Source organism: Gopherus evgoodei, chromosome 3, assembly GCF_007399415.2.
Source record: "Gopherus evgoodei ecotype Sinaloan lineage chromosome 3, rGopEvg1_v1.p, whole genome shotgun sequence".
NCBI classification, from domain to species: domain Eukaryota; kingdom Metazoa; phylum Chordata; order Testudines; family Testudinidae; genus Gopherus; species Gopherus evgoodei.
Window position 1 is genome coordinate 55,122,777 of NC_044324.1, and position 18,565 is coordinate 55,141,341.

The 18,565-nt window shown below is 44.3% G+C and overlaps 1 protein-coding gene across 1 annotated transcript in view; it reads left to right on the top strand.

The window, feature by feature from the left end:
- Nucleotides 1-18,565, top strand: part of LRRC1 (leucine rich repeat containing 1) — a 133,372-nt gene that overhangs the window by 65,988 nt on the left and 48,819 nt on the right. Inside the window, 4 exon segments of the mRNA XM_030555619.1 lie at nt 3,254-3,320; nt 9,348-9,364; nt 9,367-9,402; nt 9,405-9,438. Coding sequence (XP_030411479.1) covers nt 3,254-3,320; nt 9,348-9,364; nt 9,367-9,402; nt 9,405-9,438 — 154 coding nt within the window.

Consider the following 18,565-nt stretch of genomic DNA (forward strand, 5'->3'; position numbering starts at 1 on the left):
CTTTGATCCTTTTATATATATTATTTATATCAGTAGGATGATCTTCTCTTGTAGGTGTACTTGGTGTAAGGTATAAGTTGGTGTGCTTTTTGTAGTTTGTGAGTGAAACAAAGGAGGTTACCAGGGAACACTTCTACATAATCTCCTCATTGAGCATCTAAACTTAGTTGAGCACTGCTTCTGCAGATGGTCTTGCTTGCACTTGCTTCAGTTCTGCACTTGGAGGTAATTCAAAATAAACGTTTTTTTCCCACAGGCTTCACAATATAGTTGTTGGAAAGCTTATTTGTAGGGGAGGAGGAAGCCCTGTTATACCTAAATCAGGTTCTAGAGTTGAAACCTCTAAGTTAATGGATCAGATTGGAACACACTTTCCAAATTCATTTTTTAAACTAAATATACGTCCCACCACACACACACAATAGGCTCTACAGTCCTGCTGGCCAGTGAAGTCCAGGGGACTATTTGTGTGAGTAATTGTATCAGATCACTGCCTGACTACATTTCCATGTGCTTAGAATTGGAGGAATATATTTAACAAACTTAAACAGGGGATATATGGTCTGGGAAAAATGTGAGGAGGATGGAAGGGAACTGAAAAGAAAATCTATAACTGGGAAATTGCTATTACTTTTTTGAGATTTACCTTGGTTTCTTCTGACTGGAGAGAATTTATATATATATAGTTCTAGTATACTTTATGCTTGTTTTAAATGCGTAATATTCCTGTGAAGGTTCTGGAGGAATTGAGAAAGTAGATAACTACCTTTTTGTTGTCGTCGTCGTCGTCGTCGTCGTCATCGTTATTGATTTGACCAATATGAGACCAAAACACAAAATAAATCAAAACCTGGTAGATTTAAAACACTAGATCAAACTAATTACATTATTGTCCCTGGCACACTCCTCTAACCAGAGCTTCTCATTTCATTGTCCTTGGTATGAGTGTTTTGCCTCTTGTTAAAATGGTTGAACTAAGTGGTTCCAAGGATGAACTGTGGCATCTACATTTTAAGATAAGTTGAATAGAAGTAGCAAAGAATTAGGGTTGCTCTAGAGATACCACTTCTGAAAGTGGTTTCTACTACCTAGTGTATCTAAACAATTTATAGATGAAAGGAGGGCTCTTCTTCAAAAGAGGATGCTTGAAAGAAGTGACGTATGTACAAAGGTTTAATTGCCGTTAATATTTAAACATGCTGTTTTCCACTATGCTTATCTGTATCCAAGTATAGTATAAGTTTTATTCCTTTCAAATAAATGATGGGATCACATCTGAAACCTTTTAAAGCAAATACATCCTATTAGTGTAGGCGATATTCTTCTTGGAATTTGATGCAAGAACTTAAGAGTCCTTAACACAGGTTGCTCATGAAAATAGCATTGAGGCATGAAACCTGGCAAAGCAACTTTTTAAAGCTCTGCTCATGTACTGTACGGTATTTGAAACTTCATGTTATGTACAAATATCTGATTGTCTTCACTTTATCAAACCAGACCTCGGACTTGTCTACTCTTACCACCATTTTCACATCTGCTTAGTAAGGTGCTACCTATGCTGAAAGGGAGAGCTTCTCCCGTCAGTGTAGATACTCCACCTCCTCACTGGCAGTAGAGCTATCTACACTGGGGTTAGGTCAGTATAACTGTGTCGCTCACGGATGTGGATTTTCCACACCCTTGAGTGATGTAGTTATGCTGACATAAATTCCTAATGTAGACCAACCCTGAAGTAACTGTATTTTACATTATTTGAGACCTAGAGTCAAGAGAGTACTACTTGAAGGAAGTGGTTTCCAAATTTTTTTTTTCTGGTGACCTAGTTTGAAGAAAATTGTTGATGCCTGCGACACAACGGAGCTGAGGATGAAGTGTTTTGGGGTGTGGAGGGGACCAGGGCTGGGACAGAGGGTTGGGGTGAGGGCTTCAGGGTGGGGCCGGGAATGAGGGGTTCATGGTGTGGGAGGGGGCTCTGGCCTGGGGCAGGGGGTTGGGGTGCGGCAGGGGGTCAGGGATCAGGGCTAGGGGTGCAGGTTTTGGGGTGAGGCTGTGGATGAGGGATTTGGAGTGCAGAAAGGGGCTCTGGGTTTGGGGACACTCAGGGCTGGGCAGGGGGTTGGGGTGCGGGAGGGGGTCAAGGCTCTGGGCTGGGGGTGCAGCTTCTGGGGTGCGGCTGGAGATGAGGGTTTTGGGGTGCAGGATGGGGGCTCTGGGTTTGGGGAGGCTCAGGGCTGTGGCAAGGGATTGGGGACGGGCTTACCTTTGGCAGCTCCTGGTCAGCAGTGCAGCCGGTGTGCAGAGGCAGGCTTCTTGCCTCTCCTGGCACCGCAGACCACACTGTGGCCCAGAAGCAGCTAGCAGCAGGTCTGGCTCCTAGATGGAGGCATGCAAGCAGTTCTGTGCAGCTCTTGTCTGCAGGCACACCCTCTTATTCCCCCCCGCCCCCCCCCCAGCTGCTATTGGCTGGTTCCTGGCCAGTGGGAGTGCGGAGCCAGTGCTCGGGGTGGGGGCAGCACGCAAAGCTCCGTGACTACCCTCCCGCCTAGGAGACAGATCTGCTGCTGGCCTTTTCTGGGTTGCAGCGTGGGGTTGAAACAGGTAGGGATTAGAGTGCTGACCTGAACAGCTGCTGACCACAGCCGCCACCAGCGACCCCAGTCCCTTCCATTCCATGACCCATGTCTGGGTCGCGACCCACAGTTTGAAAACCACTGCGGTAAGGTGTGAGGTTTTAGTGTAGTAGGAGGGGATGGTACTGTGTATATTTGGGCAGATATATTTACTGTTTTCTATTCCACCCTCACACCCTACCAACACACCCCTCTAAAAAAGTGCCTGGCTTTATATGATCCAAATGTGTCAGAGGCTGGATTAGATGGATTAATGTAGAACTATGTTCTTAAAGTGGCTGAATTTGGCTTTTGCTAAACTGAGGGATTGAATTCCAGAGAATCTTCTGCCAACTGACAGTCCTCATTAGGACAGTGAGCGTTCCAGTGGTTGAGCGGAGCATGTGAGATAACAGTCTCTAAAATGGTCTGGGTCCCAATTAATTTTGGCTCTCTAAATGTTAACTAACACCTTGAATTGTATAGTCTTGCATTTAAAAAGTCACAACACACACCAAGATAATTTCCTTGATTTGAAATGACCAGATACATTATGTAATGTGGTGACCATTTCCAATAAAAGGTCTTCTACAGCACAATTGTTAACAGTGCATTTGTTTGTGTCTGCAGAAATTTCCTGAAACTTCCAGAAAGCATCTCCTTTTGCAAAACACTACAAGTAGCAGACTTCAGTGGGAACCCTCTGACCAGGTAACACTCCCCCTTATGCTAAGTGCTTCCCAGGCCAGCACTACAACCTTGTTAACTTTCTCATTCTTAAAGCAAATATAGTATGTGTCACGCAGGGTCGTAGTTTTCCACAGGGTGGTAGCCAGAGATCAGAGTTTACAGGAACAAGTGCACCCTTGCCTCCCAGGGGGTGATGATTACAGGCTACTCAGAACAAATGTGAATTTAGTCAGTACGTAAGAACGCAAGTCCAAATGATAAAAAGCCCCGAATTTTGCAAGCAGGGCCAGCAGTAATAAACCCAGCAAAGCTATGGTGCTGGATTTCCACTGTCATCCTGTTGCTCTGTTTTCTTTCTTCCAGCTCTAGCCTTGTTCTATATGTGGGATGTTATGCAGTCAGTGACCAGCAAACCAGTGTAGGTGCACTGGGCATAGTTTGACTGTTTAAAATTGCGGTTACTCAACAGGTGCAAGTAATGGCTCTCCTTGAAATGCCTGAGGCTTATACCCGTGCTGTGGCCCTATCCACTTAATTAGGTCTAATCCAACATACTTACACAGTGCCATGTGGCCAAACTGTATTCCAGCTGGTGGTGGCTGCTGCTTCTCTAATATTCATATTTCCCATCTCTGTGCAATTGCATGGTTGCAGTGAAAGCAGTTCATAGTGGGTAATGGTCATCTCAAGCTGCTCCTTCCTGTCTTGGCCTAGGAAAGAGTAATAGTTGATGGTAGGTCTTCCTCTCATGTTCTGTACAGCACCAAATAAATCGTAATGATCATTGTAAGAAAGTGTCCTTTAGATGTTGTTTGATTGGCTCAGTTTGGCAGGATTCACTTGATTGCTGTGACTCTAAGTAGTGTTGTTGTTCCCCCCCCCCACCACTCCACATAGCAAAGGAGAAGAACAGGCTCTTGGGAAATCAAGGTGGTTGATAGAGAAATCAACTAGGGGCAAATGAATGATAGGGACTCTGTGCAGGAGCAGCTAGGAGAAGCGGGGCTCAGCTCAGCCCTCGAGTTCTGAGTTTCTACCAGGTGCTGCAGCGGCTGCTATGTCTTCCTTTAGAATCATAGAAGATTAGGCTTGGAACCTCAGGAGGTCATCCAGTCCAATCCCCTGCTCAAAGCAGGACCAACACCAGCTAAATCATCCTTTGCCCTGGCTGGTTACATCTAGCAAGAAGTGGGTAAAAGGAAAGCCTCTAATGCATTGTGACTGATTCTAGAGGTTTAGAAATAGGGAGGGGATCTGCATAAGTGATCCTTCCCTGATGGAACAGAGTAGCATATTTGTCATGTAGAAAGGTCACCAATCCAATATTGCGTAGACATAGGGCCTTTTGTCAGTAGCTGTCCCTCTTCCTAGCCTAGGAATATTTAGGCTAGTGTTGTCTAACATGACGGGACTATAACATAGCCTAGGCCATAGCATTCTCTAACTAAGTAATAGTTGTCGAGTCCACGCTAACAGTAAAAGTGTTGTTAAAATGTGGATGCCACAACTATGTTATGGCTTGTTACACTTGTGCTGTTAGGCCCTGTGCTGCTCATTCTAGCAAATAATTAGTTTTCTGATTCTTCTATATTTGATGTAACAATGTTTAAAAGGGTTGGATTACTCATAGTCTGAATCCTTCCCTATTCCCTAAACTGTAGAGAAAGTCACAAGGTGTTAGAAAATAGCAATAAGCTTCTCATTGCTGGGGTTTAAAATGAGGAGCAACATACAGCACACTTCTCGATGAAGGAAAACAGTTGTACTGGGGTCAGGGAGCCACTTGAAATGATTTACTGAAAATAAATATGTACTGGTCTTTGTCTAATATACATTATATTGCATTCAAAACAACTACATGAAAAGAACTGTAAGGTTTCAAAATCCAGGGTTCAAAAGCTGGAAAATGTCACAATTAAGGTTGCTTGGTACAATTTTGATTCTGTCTCCTTGTGCGCACACATTATGTGATATAACTGAAGGTTATCATGCTACTTTTCCACAGAACCCCTACCTCTTTCAGTGCACCAGACGGATGGTGGTCACGGAATGAGCAGCTGTTCAATATTTTGCTTTTTTCTCATTGTTCAACATTGTGCAGTAAATAAGACTAGAGGCCACATGTTGAAGTCCTGCTGTGAAGACAAAATTACTAACTTCCTTGTGGGCTTTAGTATGATGATCATCACTATAGAATCTGAGTGCTTTAGAATTTACCTTCACAAAACCCTGGTGAGGTGATGATATTTTCCATAGATTACAGAAGGCAAATGCGACACCGAGAGACTAAAGTAAAAACTGTCTTATCTTAGTTGCCCAAATTGAGATGCCTTGGAATTGGTCACAGCTCTTATTGATGTCAGTTACAGCTATGAGTGCTCAGCACTTCTGCATATTAGATTCCAAGGTATCAAATTGGGTATCCAGAAGCTGAAGAACACACAACCAAAATGTTCATGTTTGGCCACTGAGTTCCTTGCTGAGCATCACATAGGAACTCTGCCCAGGAGAACTGGATTCTATCCCTGCCTCTGCCAGTGTTCAGTTGTCTTAACCACGAGACCACCCTCTGTCTTCTTGCAATTCCCTGCCTCATTAACTACTCACCTTTCAACTTCTGCAACAAATGAGAGAGAGGTCCTACAGACAACAGCCTCTTTCACTATACAGTCCTGATTAATCCCTAGAGCACAGTTCATCCTGTGCACTGAATGAGGAAGGGAATGTGGAAAATATAGTATGTGATTATGTAATTAAAGACGGTATCCTAATGTGTACACAAAAGGGGTCGAGTTAAGGTTGCATAGGCAATCTTCTAACTTTTGAATGCTTGACTGTTTGTAGCTTTCTACGTGTAAAAAAACAAACAAGATATTCAATCACATGGAACCATGTTGACACTCACATGGGTCATTAGCAAGGTAAAAACATTTTAGAACCATTGCAAAGACTTGGGAATCTTGGGTTTCAATCTGGATTTTTGCGGAGAGTGTGTTCTGATGGTCTTTCTGCCCTGTCTCCTTCCATCTAGCCAGTCTCTGGTCTACTCCTTTCATCCCCTCGAGGTCCGATTTTTGTCCGTTCTGCATTCAGGTCAAGGGCTTCTTCCATAGTACTGCTTGGGGTCCAGCAAGCAGGAGCATTGAGAGAACAGGAAAAAGTTTCCTTGCATTTCTGGTCTGATGCCATAACAGCGTAGGAGGCTGGAGCAGCTATTACAGGGACAGTGCTGCTCAGCCCCCACAGCCAGGAGCTGAGCCTACTCAGCACTAGGGAATCTTTGGAGGATCGTAGAAGATTAGAGTTGCAGAGCCTCAGAGGTCATCTAGTTCCAGTCCCCCTGCTCAAAGCAGGCCCACCCCCAACTAAATCAGGATTTAACTGCCAAACTTAAAAATTCTCTACTGAATGTGTGTGAAGTGAGATTTTGCAAATTTGGGTGTGTTTTCAAGAGAACAAAAAAAGATATATATGTCCCTGACATAAAGGCAACTCCTGTACTGCATTTGAAGTCCCTGCTCCTAAGCATCAGTGCTGATTCTTCTCAAAAGTGTTGAATAACTTGTTTAACATGGCAAAAATGTGTGTTTTCCCTAATCTTGTTTTTGGAAATGGCTGAACCATTTTTGCTGAAACTTTTCAAAAATATTCAGCTTGAGCAATATGCCTGGCATGAAAAATTTCAGTCCAAAGGGTTAGTTTGGCAAAGTTAGAAGCAACTGAAAACAATGTCTTATAATGGAAGTGTTGAGTAACCTTATGCAGTGTTACCAGCTCCATCTGTCTAATATAGTAGCATGAACATTTGTGCAATCTGGTCATGCAGATTCGTGTATTCCAGTAATCTCCTCCTTCCGTGTAGTAAATGTCAGTCAAAGATATTTCCAACTGATGACCTTCTATTGTTCCAATTAGTTGCCTCATTGTTGAGGCTCCTGATGAACCTCATTAAATACTCAAGCAAGAAACAATACCTTGCAGAATAGTCATTCTTGGTTCCTGTGGTTACTCTGCAGTTGTCCTAGGGTCAGAGGCATGCACAATGCAAGACAAGCAGAGGCATGCTGCTTCCCCCGCCCCCAAATAATCTGCGGGGGCACAGAATTCCTCTGACCATAGGGCTGAGGCGGGGACACAGAATTTGTCTGGCCCCGGGGGCCAGAAGCCCCTCCAAAAACAGTCAAATTTAAATTCCTACACATGCCTCTCTCCAGTGTATTACTTAACCACTCAAACTCCATCATAGTATTATCTAATGCTTTTTCTGGGTCAATTTTTTCTTGTGTTCTATTTGTATTTCCAGTATTTATAACACTAGCCAATGTAGTAATCTTCAGTTTTAAAAGTTGCTGTCAACCCATTTTTTTCCTATCAGATTTTTATTTATTTAGATTTATACAGAAAAAAGGGCCTATCTCAGGCTAGGCATTTTGACTAGCTTTTAAAAAAGGTAAATTCTACTAGATAAATAAGCCTGCAGTTTAATTGCAGCTTTCCAACAATTAGAAACCAAAAAAATCAATTGACATTTGAAAATGCATCGATGTCCCCAGTCTTCTGAATCTGTGGAAAGAACTGGTTCTTGCTGCATGTCCTAAAGATAGCTCATGTTATCAAATCTTATCTGATCACTAGGCCAAAAGGTCTCTCCCTGTTCCACATTAGGTCACCTTTTCCTTAGCATGATCCATCTCTCACATAGCTGGGATCAAGCCCCCTGGTATTTAGCAATATAAGATGGCTAGGATGGCTGCACAATGTGTTCCAGGCTCTAGATGTCTTTAACAAATAGTTAAAAATACAAAAATGGCTGCTCCATAACCTAATATTGAAACAGATGGCATGAAAAAATAAGCCAAATTTCTCATGCTTCCCAAACAATAACTCTTCCCTCACAGCATATGCTGCTTCGACAGCTTTTGAATATATCTTTTGCGGTGTTCTTCTTATATGCGGTGTTCTTGCCTTTATACATACAAACAAGTAGAAAATTAAACCCAATAGGTTTATTTTTAACTTTTTTCTTTTTCTAGTGCCTTTCCTCCCTTCTTAGTACTATTTTCATTTTTATAGAAGAGCCACTAATAGCCTTTCCCACCAAATATATGAGGGATTGCAACTGCTTTGGAGGGACAGGGTCAAAATTCAAATGATCTGGACAAATTGGAGAAATGGTCTGAGGTAAACAGGTGAAGTTCAATAAAGATAAATGCAAAGTGCTCCACCTAGGAAGGAACACTCAGTTTCACACATACAGAATGGGAAGAGACTGTCTAGGAAGGAGTATGGCAGAAAGAGATCAGGGGTCATAGTGGACCACAAGCTTAATGATGAGTCAACAGTGTGATACTGTTGCAAAAAAAGCAAACATGATTCTGGGATGCATTAACAGTGTGTTGTAAACAAGACACGAGAATCATTCTCCGCTTTACTGTGCGCTGGTTAGGCCTCAACTGGAGTATTGTGTCCAGTCTGGGCACCACATGTTCAAGAAAGATGTGGAGAAATTGGAGAGGGTCCAAGAGAAGAGCAACAAGAATGATTAAAGGTCTTGAGAACATGACCTATGAAAGAAGGCTGAAGGAATTGGGTTTGTTTAGTTTGGAAGAGAGAAGACTGAGAGGGACATGATAGCAGTTTTCAGGTATCTAAAAGGGTGTCATCAGGAGGAGGGAGAAACTTGTTCACCTTAGCCTCAATGATAGAACAAGAAGCAATGGGCTTAAACTGCAGCAAGGGAGATTTAGGTTGGACATTAGGAAAAAGTTCCTAACTGTCAGGGTAGTTAAACAACTGGAATAAATTGCCTAGGGAAGTTGTGGAATCTCCTCTCTGGAGATATTTAAGAGTAGGTTAGATAAATGTCTATTAGGGATGGTCTAGCACAGTATTTGGTCCTGCATGAGGGCAGGGGACTGGACCTCGCTGACCTCTCGAGGTCCCTTCCAGTCCTAGAGTCTATGAGTATATGATATATGATCTGACTATGCCAATATGATAGTTATTGTAGTACAAGTGCTTGATTTATCTGAATTAATATTTCCATAGGTTGCCTGAAAGCTTTCCTGAATACAGAATCTGACGTGTCTTTCTGTAAATGACATCTCCTGCAGGCACTACCTGAAAAATTGGGAAGTAAGTTTTTGTTGTTGTTGTTGTTTTTTTTCCTTCAATCAAGATATATTTATTTGTTTTCACTGACTTAAAGGTATATGCAAAAATGCAAGATTAAATTTACAAGTATATTACACAAATTAGTAATTGTCAGGGTATTGCATTTCTTAGTCTGTTTAAAAACCTTCTTTTGTGTCCTGTTGTCACTCACTGAGGTAACTGCACTGGAACTTGGGCTGTATGTGCATATGTCTAGTCTTGGGAGGTATAAATCTAGGGAGTTGGGAGAAAGCTGGGATAAACTAAAGGATGAAAGACTAAAAGGATGTTACCAGTTGAGAATTGCCACCTCTTTCAAACTCGTTACCTACGATATTCATCATGCTGAGAGCCACAGATCTATTAGAATGGAGACTTCAGCCTTGTTGCAGCTCACCAGAGAACCCCAGACCTGACAGCAGGAGAATGCCTCACCCGCTGGAGTTCTATGTGCTTCCGCCGTGGCTGGTGGCTCTGACAGAGCTTTTCTGAGGGGGAAACTTCAAACTTCTGTTTCAAATTTCTGACCACTAATCTGGCTTAGTCTTTGTCCAGTTCCCAGCAGTGTCACAATGCTGCATTTGCCTTTTGGGGAGACTTCCCCTCTGCTTTTCCTCCCTCCCTGAGGTACTTGAGCAGCTGGTGCCTTGCAGGCTTCAGGGAGAGTGCTGTGCCAAGAAGAAAGAGGCAGAAGGAAAGGTCTGTTTTTCCTGTGTCTCTCCTTATTGACCGTGTCTCATTGGGGAGCGTAGCTGGCTCTGAGGGTAGAGTGCAGTTCATCTCTTCAGTCTAGTCCAGGTGGGGTTGATTCTGCCACTACCCCCCTGGGCTGGAAATGATCCAGACAGTATTGGAATGGCAGGCTTCAGGGGCACATGCTCTTCCCACATGATACGAAGAGGTAGAGCTTGTGCGGAGTCCATTCTTCAACCAAGCTACCTTCCCTGAGAGATGCAGAAAGGGCCCCTGTTGAGGAGACCAAACAATAAGCCCAGCCTCTTTAAGGGCGGGGAGATTGTAGCCACTTGAAGTATTTTTGGAACCCTGAGCACAATTTTAGCTCCTCGCTCTTAACACAAGAATGCAGGATCACACGGACAAACTTCCCAAGGAGATAAAAATACAAATGAATAAATGTTATGGTTTTGTTTCTTTCCTCACCCTCATGGCGAGGCGAGTAGACCAACACAGAAAAGGCCAAACCGGAGAGCAGTGCTGATTACTCTGGGTGTGTGCACTCACAACAAAGTAATTCTCTGTATGGAAGAAGGCCAGCTTCTGAACGGGAGTTAGGGATCAAGTACTTTTGAAAGATGATGGGCTTCTTCAGTGGGAGTACAAAGTACTGTGAAACTATGTTTAGGAAATCTGTGACCGACCTAGACACGCTATTGCTATTTGTGTCTCCTTCCCTATGAGGATACCATATTACAGACATAGGGATTTCCTGTCACAGCTTCCTCATCTTTTAGGTATCAGGTTGTCATCCTCTGCTGCTACTATGGGTCTCCAGGCCCTAAAGTTCAGATTGTTGCCACCTGCTGCTGCAAGTTGCCATGCTTCGCCGCCACCTCCTTCCTTAACAGCTATCTGTGGAATGACAAGAGGGAGAGCAGCTAGATATGGAAGAACAAGTTGGCAGTAGAGGGTCATTTAGCGTGTCTGTGATGGATTGCCCCCCTTTGGATGGCACCTGATGTGCTGAGATACCACTGAGCCTGCCTGTTATGCTGACCTGGGCACCCTTTTCACCTGTCTTGCTGAGCCAAGCTATTAAGCTTCCTCCAGCACACACACAGGCAGGGCCACACCCAACTGCAAGATGAAATGGACACTGAGATCAGCTCTGGGAAGGCTCAGCTTAAGAGACTTGCCCAGCACTTGGTGTCCACCTCCCTTGGGGTGCAGCCCAAAGGTATATTACGAAATCCGCCTCCTCTCTGTGTGGAGAAAGGTATGCACAGCCTCTTAACCCCATGGCTACAATTCATAATTGAGGGGGGGTATGTTATAAACAAGAAATAAGTTTATTAACTACAAAAGGTGAATATAAGGGATGACAGAACAAAACAGATTATGAGAAAATTAACCAAAGTATGCAAGCTAAGCTCAATATACTTAAGAAACCAGTTACAAAATGTAATTTCTTTTTCGAGTGATTGCTCATGTGTATTCCACAATAGATGTGCGTGCTCGCTGCATGCACCAGTGTCAGCAGCTTTCCCCCAGCAGTACCCATAGGGGAGTGCCCCTAGCAATCCTTGGAGTGGTGACTCCTTGGTGCGGTAGAAGAGGTGCTGCGCGCTCCCCCCACCCTCAGTTCCTCGGTGAGGAGCTCCACCTCCCCATACAGGATGTGAGATGGGCTCTGGCCTTTTACCTGTTCATCGCCTCGGCCGAGCGCATGAAAGGTCAGCCGATCTCTACTCGGAGCTCTCCAACCGGATCACATTGTGCATCCATACCTGTTATGACCTGGCGGGAATCCCCCCCGGCTTCAATTGTGAGGGCACACTTGATTAGGGTGCATGACTCATCAGCTGTCTTTTTGACCCATGTCCCCATCCAGGGCATTTGCAGGGCTCCCACGTGGTCTTCAGTTCACACTTTCACCTCACATTATGCGATCGTCTCCCAAACAAGGGAGGATGCCAGGTTCAGCAGGGCTGTGTTCCGTCCTGAGAATCTGTGAACTCCTATCCACCTCCAACAGATATAGCCTGGAATCACCTACTGTGGAATACACATGAGCAATCACTCGAAGAAGAAAAGACAGTTACCTTTTCTGTAACTGATGTTCTTTGAGATTTGATGCTCATGTCTATTCCACATCCTGCCTTCCTTCCCCTCTGTCAGTTGTCTGGCAAGAAGGAACTGGGGGGGGGGGGAGCGCCCCTTATACCGCACCATAGAGGTGCCACTCCAGGGCTTGCTAGGGTACTGCTAGGGGAAAAACTTTAGACACCAGTGCATATTGTGGAATAAACATGAGTAACACATCTCAAACACCAGTTACGGAAAAGGTAACTGTCCTTTCTTACCCTAAATGTTGTTTTAGGATTTTAGGTAGGTTGCAAAGTTTCTGTGGTTCAGAGTTCCAGTTATATTTCTTTTCAGACTGGACTCCTGTCTCAGTCTGGACTCCCCCCTTGCCTTCCCTTCAGCTGGCTTTAGCAGTCTTTCTTCTTGGGCAGACAGACCATGGGGAGGAGGAGTCCCGTTTGCCTCCTTCCCCACCCTTAAGTAGGACATAAGGCGAGAATCTTTTGTTTCCCAAACTTGACCCCCTCCCTTTGCTTCTAGTGGAAAGTTACAAGAAGTCCCAGATAATGTTTAGTATCAGGTGACAAGACCACCTGACCTAGTAGTGTCACAGTTCTGTCCCTGGATGCTTCCCAAGAGGGAGAGCGATTCAAATTCAGTTCTTTCTCTACTTCCACACCACTAATCGCACTCCCTCCTGGGAAGCATCCAGGGACATAACTGTGACACTACTAGGTCACAGTTCAATACGAGAGGTATCTTCATGGTTTTGTTATTCCTTCCTGATGATGCTTCAGATTTGATGGCCTGTTGTCTGATGGGTGTCTTCCCAATACACACCCTGTTGTAATGATTGCATAGTCCATATTTCTAACTTTAGGTACAGAAATGATACATGCATACAAGTTGGATAATCACATTCAGTAAATTATAACCTTTCCAATGATACCTTACAAGACCCATCTTGCATAAAGTACATCTCAGTTATGTCATATCCATAACATAAGCATATTTCCATAAAGAATATGGAGTGCAATGTCACACCACCATTTATTACTTTCTGGTCTCCTGGCCTCCATTTTATAAGAGCATGATATTCTTTTAGTGTGCACCAGACTAATTCAACCTGCTGTCACTTCTGAAGTTAAACATAATTGTCTTTCATGGTGGTCAGGGACTCAGCATTTCAAACTGGGGAAGATTTTTTTTTACCTAATCGAGTGGTCTCTTCACTATAGAAGCCTTTTGTAGGCAGCCAAGTCTAAGCAGCTGTCACCTCAGCCTCTGCTTGTGGGCATAAAAGCTCTCAGTTGGCATCAGTCAAAAAAAGAACTTCATACTTTATATATATTTTTAAATTTAGACACCTTCCTTATGCTTTTGCAAGCAATGCTAACTTGGATCATACCTCTCATACTGACCACTCCTCTTGACCTGAAATATTCCATACTGTAAGGTCTTCTTCCTGAATAGACAGTGGGGAAACAAATCTGTTTAATGTAGGCCTTTGTCATTGAGATCAGACACTTGGACAAGTCAGTTCTCTGCTCTGATCATGTAGTGGGAAAACTTGATGGAAAGCTGAGAGAGCACCAGAGTTGTTGGAAAAATAGACTTACAGTCCTGGCTCCTGCCAGACACTGCAAGGAATACAAATAACATGGCAAGCAGTCCCTGAAGTACAACAAGGGAGAGTTCTGTTTTGCAAAGAGTACCTGGAACAAATCTAGGCTGCTCTGGCGAGGTCAGTAGTTCCCGTCAGTTGCCTCAGAACAATCGGTTAGACTCCTGACTGGTACTGGGCTCTTTCATTTTGAGAATAAATGGCTGCCTATAACTTTCCTCAAAACAAGGTCACTGGATGTTGTCAAGAGGGGCTACTCCATGGAGCTGTGCTAGAATTGTAAACACAAGTTTGTCCCATTTCCAGTCTCTAGAAGTCTATAGGAATGCCAGAGCAGGAATGAAGTCCTACCTAATCTACTTCAGATTAGAGCAATATCACCATTCTTCATCAAGGGCTGTTCCTCGTCCTGTTTCTAGCTTTAGAGAATTGGGCAGAAACAGACTGACCCCAGTTGGAACACCTGAAATTCCGAAAGAAGGCTCACATTCTCATGTTACCATTCCTCAGACAGCTCTCCAGCTTGGCATATGGATCGTGAACTATTTTCTTCAAAACTGATTTGTTACCCTTTGATGTGACAGATGCTTCCGAGGTCTCTTCCAAGATCATAAGAGTATTAATATTGGCTTTAAGGAAAAAGAGAGTTCACTCCTGTCTGTTCCTGGAAAACGCTGCTCGTCTGGGCTCTGTTCAGAGAGTTGAGATAAACTGTAGTGATACGGCATCTGGAGTATTGTGGATTCATGATAAACTTAGATGTATGGTGCCAGGGACTCAATCATAGGCATGGACTGAGGATGAATTCTATAAGTAAAAGATCTCATGGCAAAGAATGTTAACCTCAGATGCAGATGGTCATAAGGGAAAAGTAGTGTGTCAGAAACAATAATCTAGTTCTTAGTGAAGCCTGTTGGGAATGCTGTGCACAGAGACTTAATGAATCAGAGTTCACATGAGCCTTATTCAGTAATTCCTGTTCTCTTCTGCATCTCACTTGATATCACGTTTGTTGACAGAGGTCAAGGTCCCATTGTCTCTTTTCCACTCCCTGAATTGGTGAATACAGATAATCAGAAATTTTTTTCCCCAAAAGGGTCCACCCTTAGTGAGCTAGGCAAAGAAATCCTTATGTCAGATCAGCAAGGACTCCTGTGGCACCTTATAGACTAACAGACGTATTGGCGCATGAGCTTTTGTGAGTGAATACCCACTTCGTTGGATGCATGTAGTGGAAATTTCCAGAGGCAGGTATAAATATGCAAGCAAGAGTGAGTCAGGCTAGAGATAACGAGGTTAGTTCAATCAGGGAGGATGAGGCCCTCTTCTAGCAGTTGAGGTGTGAACACCAAGGGAGGAGAAACTGCTTTTGTAGTTGGCTAGCCATTCACAGTCTTTGTTTAATCCTGAAACCCATTACATGCATCCGACGAAGTGTGTATTTACCCACGAAAGCTTATGCTCCAATACGTCTTAGTCTATAAGGTGCCACAGGACTCTTTGCTGCTTTTACAGATCCAGACTAACACAGCTACCCTTCTGATACTTATGACAGATGTTAGCTGGAATTAGTGGAGAGGGCTCTTCCCAATTCTATCCAGAAAAATAGGCCCTAGGATGAAAGTATAGCATCCACTGGCTGGAACACAGTGATTTGAGGTCTCAGTGTACTCTTCTTCCCATTGATACCAGATTTGTTCTGGTCGTGACAATCTCTATCTGATGGATTTCCATAAGTAGAGTAGAACAGTATGGTAAAGTAAAATATAAAGTTCTCAGCGTGGTCGAGAAAAAAGGAGTTTTGTACAAGCCTTGACACTGAATGCTTCCGTAGAGCAGCTTCCCTGGTTCCACCCCAAGACTATAGAGCAACAACCTAGAAAGCTCATTCAGGTCCTTCCAGCACTTTACACTATTGAAGCCCTGTACGAGGTTTTATTATATTCACTATTCCCATTAAAGTAGATTTCCTCATAACTATAATCTCCAATCAGGTAAGTTTAGGAAAACAGAATGGAATGATCAAGTTTGTGAAAGTTGTTTTGAGTGGAGAGGATGTCATGGGTGGGGCATTCACCTGCTGCTGGTGACTGAGAAGTCTGATTCTGCCCCAAAGCTGCAAGCAGGCTGATTTTGATTAGGTGAGGCTGTGTGTATTGCAGACTTCTCTCCATTAAATAGCAAAACTGAATGTTCATGAATTTGAAAGTGTTTACACCGTATTTCATAATCACTATTATAGCAATTTAAAACTTTTAATGAATACAGTGACCTCTGATTTTAGATCTATCAACTTATGTGTAAGTCAAATGTTTTTCTTATGTTAACTTAGTATTAAAAGTTCCATATTTAAATAAAATACTTAATTTTGTTGAGCTATTCTGTTAATGGAGGAGGCAGTGGAAAAGCAAACTGGAAAATAAACTGAATGAAATAGCTTTTGAAAATAGATGAAACTCTTACCTCATCTTATAAATTGTCTTAGCATTTACCCCTATTTCAGTAATATTCCTGAGTAAACAGTAGGAAATCAAAAATATATGGATCAACATATGAGATTTTGAAGCACCCTAATTATTCTTCCCAACAATGCTTTTGAAGATTCCACAGTGGAGTCCAGTATCTCTGAGTATCTTTGTTGGGTCCCATCCACTGCTGAGGTTGGTCATGCTCTCTCTTAAAATGTGTTTGTGTATAAAATTAGATTTCAACAGTAGGTTAGACTCAGCAGCTCTTTTCTTCAGGGTCCAGTAATCTTTGGAATGGGGGGAAATTCATGGGAGGGGAAGATTACTGGAGGGTTGTACCTAAAGATTGGGAGAGCCAAGGCCAAGCTGAGAAGGGTGGAATCTGATCCTTATCTAAATCTGAATAGTCAAGAGTGACTGAGGGCTTGGTTACACTGGAGAGTTGCAGCGTTGGTGGTGAGTTTACAGTGCTGCAACTTACTCACCGTCCACACTTGCAAGGCACATACAGCGCTGCATCTCCCTGGCTGAAGCGCTGGCTGTACTCCTGCTCTGTCTGAGATATAACGATTGCAGCGCTGGTGATGCAGCGCTGCTCCTCCAGTATGGCCACCAAAAGCGCTGTAATTGGCCTCCAGAGTTATTCGGAGGTATCTCAGAATGCCTGTTCAGCCATTCTGCTCATCAATTCACACTCTACTGCCCTGGCCTCAGGTGACCCGCCCTTTACATGCCCCAGGAATTTTAAAAATCCCCTTCCTGTTTGCTCAGCCAGATGTGGAGTGCAATCAGTGAATCTTTCCAGGTGACCATGCCTCCACGCGCCAAACGAGCCCCAGTATGGAGCAATGGTGAGTTGCTGGACCTCATCAGTGTTTGGGATGAGGAAGCTGTGCAGTCACAGCCGCGCTCTAGCTGTAGGAATTACGATACCTATAGGCAGATATCAAGGGCCATGCTGGAAAGGGGCCATTACCGGGATGCGGTGCAGTGCAGGGTTAAAGGGAAGGAGCTGCGGAGTGCCTATTGCAAAGCCCACGAGGGAAACCGCCATTCCGGCGCTGCCTTCACGACCTGCCGTTTTTACAAGGAGCTGGACACGATACTTGGGGGTGACCCCACTGCCAATCCGACGACCACGACGGACACTTCAGAGTAGGGGGTGGCAGGAAACTGAGACTGAGGGTACTGAGGTGGGGGGAGACACCCCGGAGTCCCAGGAAGCATGCAGCCAGGAGCTCTTCTCAAGCCAGGAGGAGGTAGCCAGTCGCAGCAGCTGGTACTTGGTGAAGGACAAGCAGAGGAGTGGGTTCCCGGTAAGCGGCTTTTATTTTCAGGATGGAAATGTTTCGGGAGAGGAGAGGGGGTTAGGGCTGCATGCATGCATGCATAGATGTGGAATAGCCCATTGATGTAGTCTATCACGTCGCGGTAATCGGCCTCGGTAATCTCTCCAAAAGTTTCAGCCAGAGTGTGGGCAATGCGCTTGCGCAAGTTTATAGGGAGAGCCACTGTGGTCCTTGTCCCAGTCACGCTAACACGTCCTCACCACTGTGCCGCAAGGGGTGGGGGGACCATTGCTGCGCACAGGCAAGCTGCATAGGGGCCAGGGCGGAATCCACATTGCTGTAGAAGACCCTCCCGCTCTTCCCAGGTGACCCGCAGCAGCGAGCTATCTTCCAGGATTACCTCCTGTGGAAAATGTTGGAAGACTGTTCAGTGTAGATGCCCCCTGCAGCAGTTTGCTTTCCCCAATGCACAGAAACCCCTGCATAGCCCTGAAGCAATCAGTCCCCCTTACTCACCATTTCGTGGCTCCTGTGGGTTACGTGTGCTCTGTTTGGTATGGGAAAAGTATGCTAAAGTGAAGACTGTAAACTCCTTCACTGTGTGGGAATAACTGTCTGGGTGAGATTATAAACAATGCTGCCTCTGTTGCCTCTGTTAACTGTTGCTATTTTTGCCTTTCGAAAAGTGTCCTTGACTACTCGACTGCCCGTATCATCGACTGCTCAGAGGCTACAAAACCTCCGGAAGAAGCCGCGAAAAAGCAAAGAAGACATGATGAAAGCAGTTATGGATCACTCTGCCAGAGAGAGGAAAAAAACTGCAGGACTGGAGGGAAAGGGAAAGCAGGATCCGCCAGAGAAATGCAGCAGCTAAGAAGAAAAGCACAAAGCAGCTGATAAGCATCCTGGCACGCCAAACGGACTCTATCCAGTCACTCGTAGCCATGCAGGCACAGCACTACCGTGCCG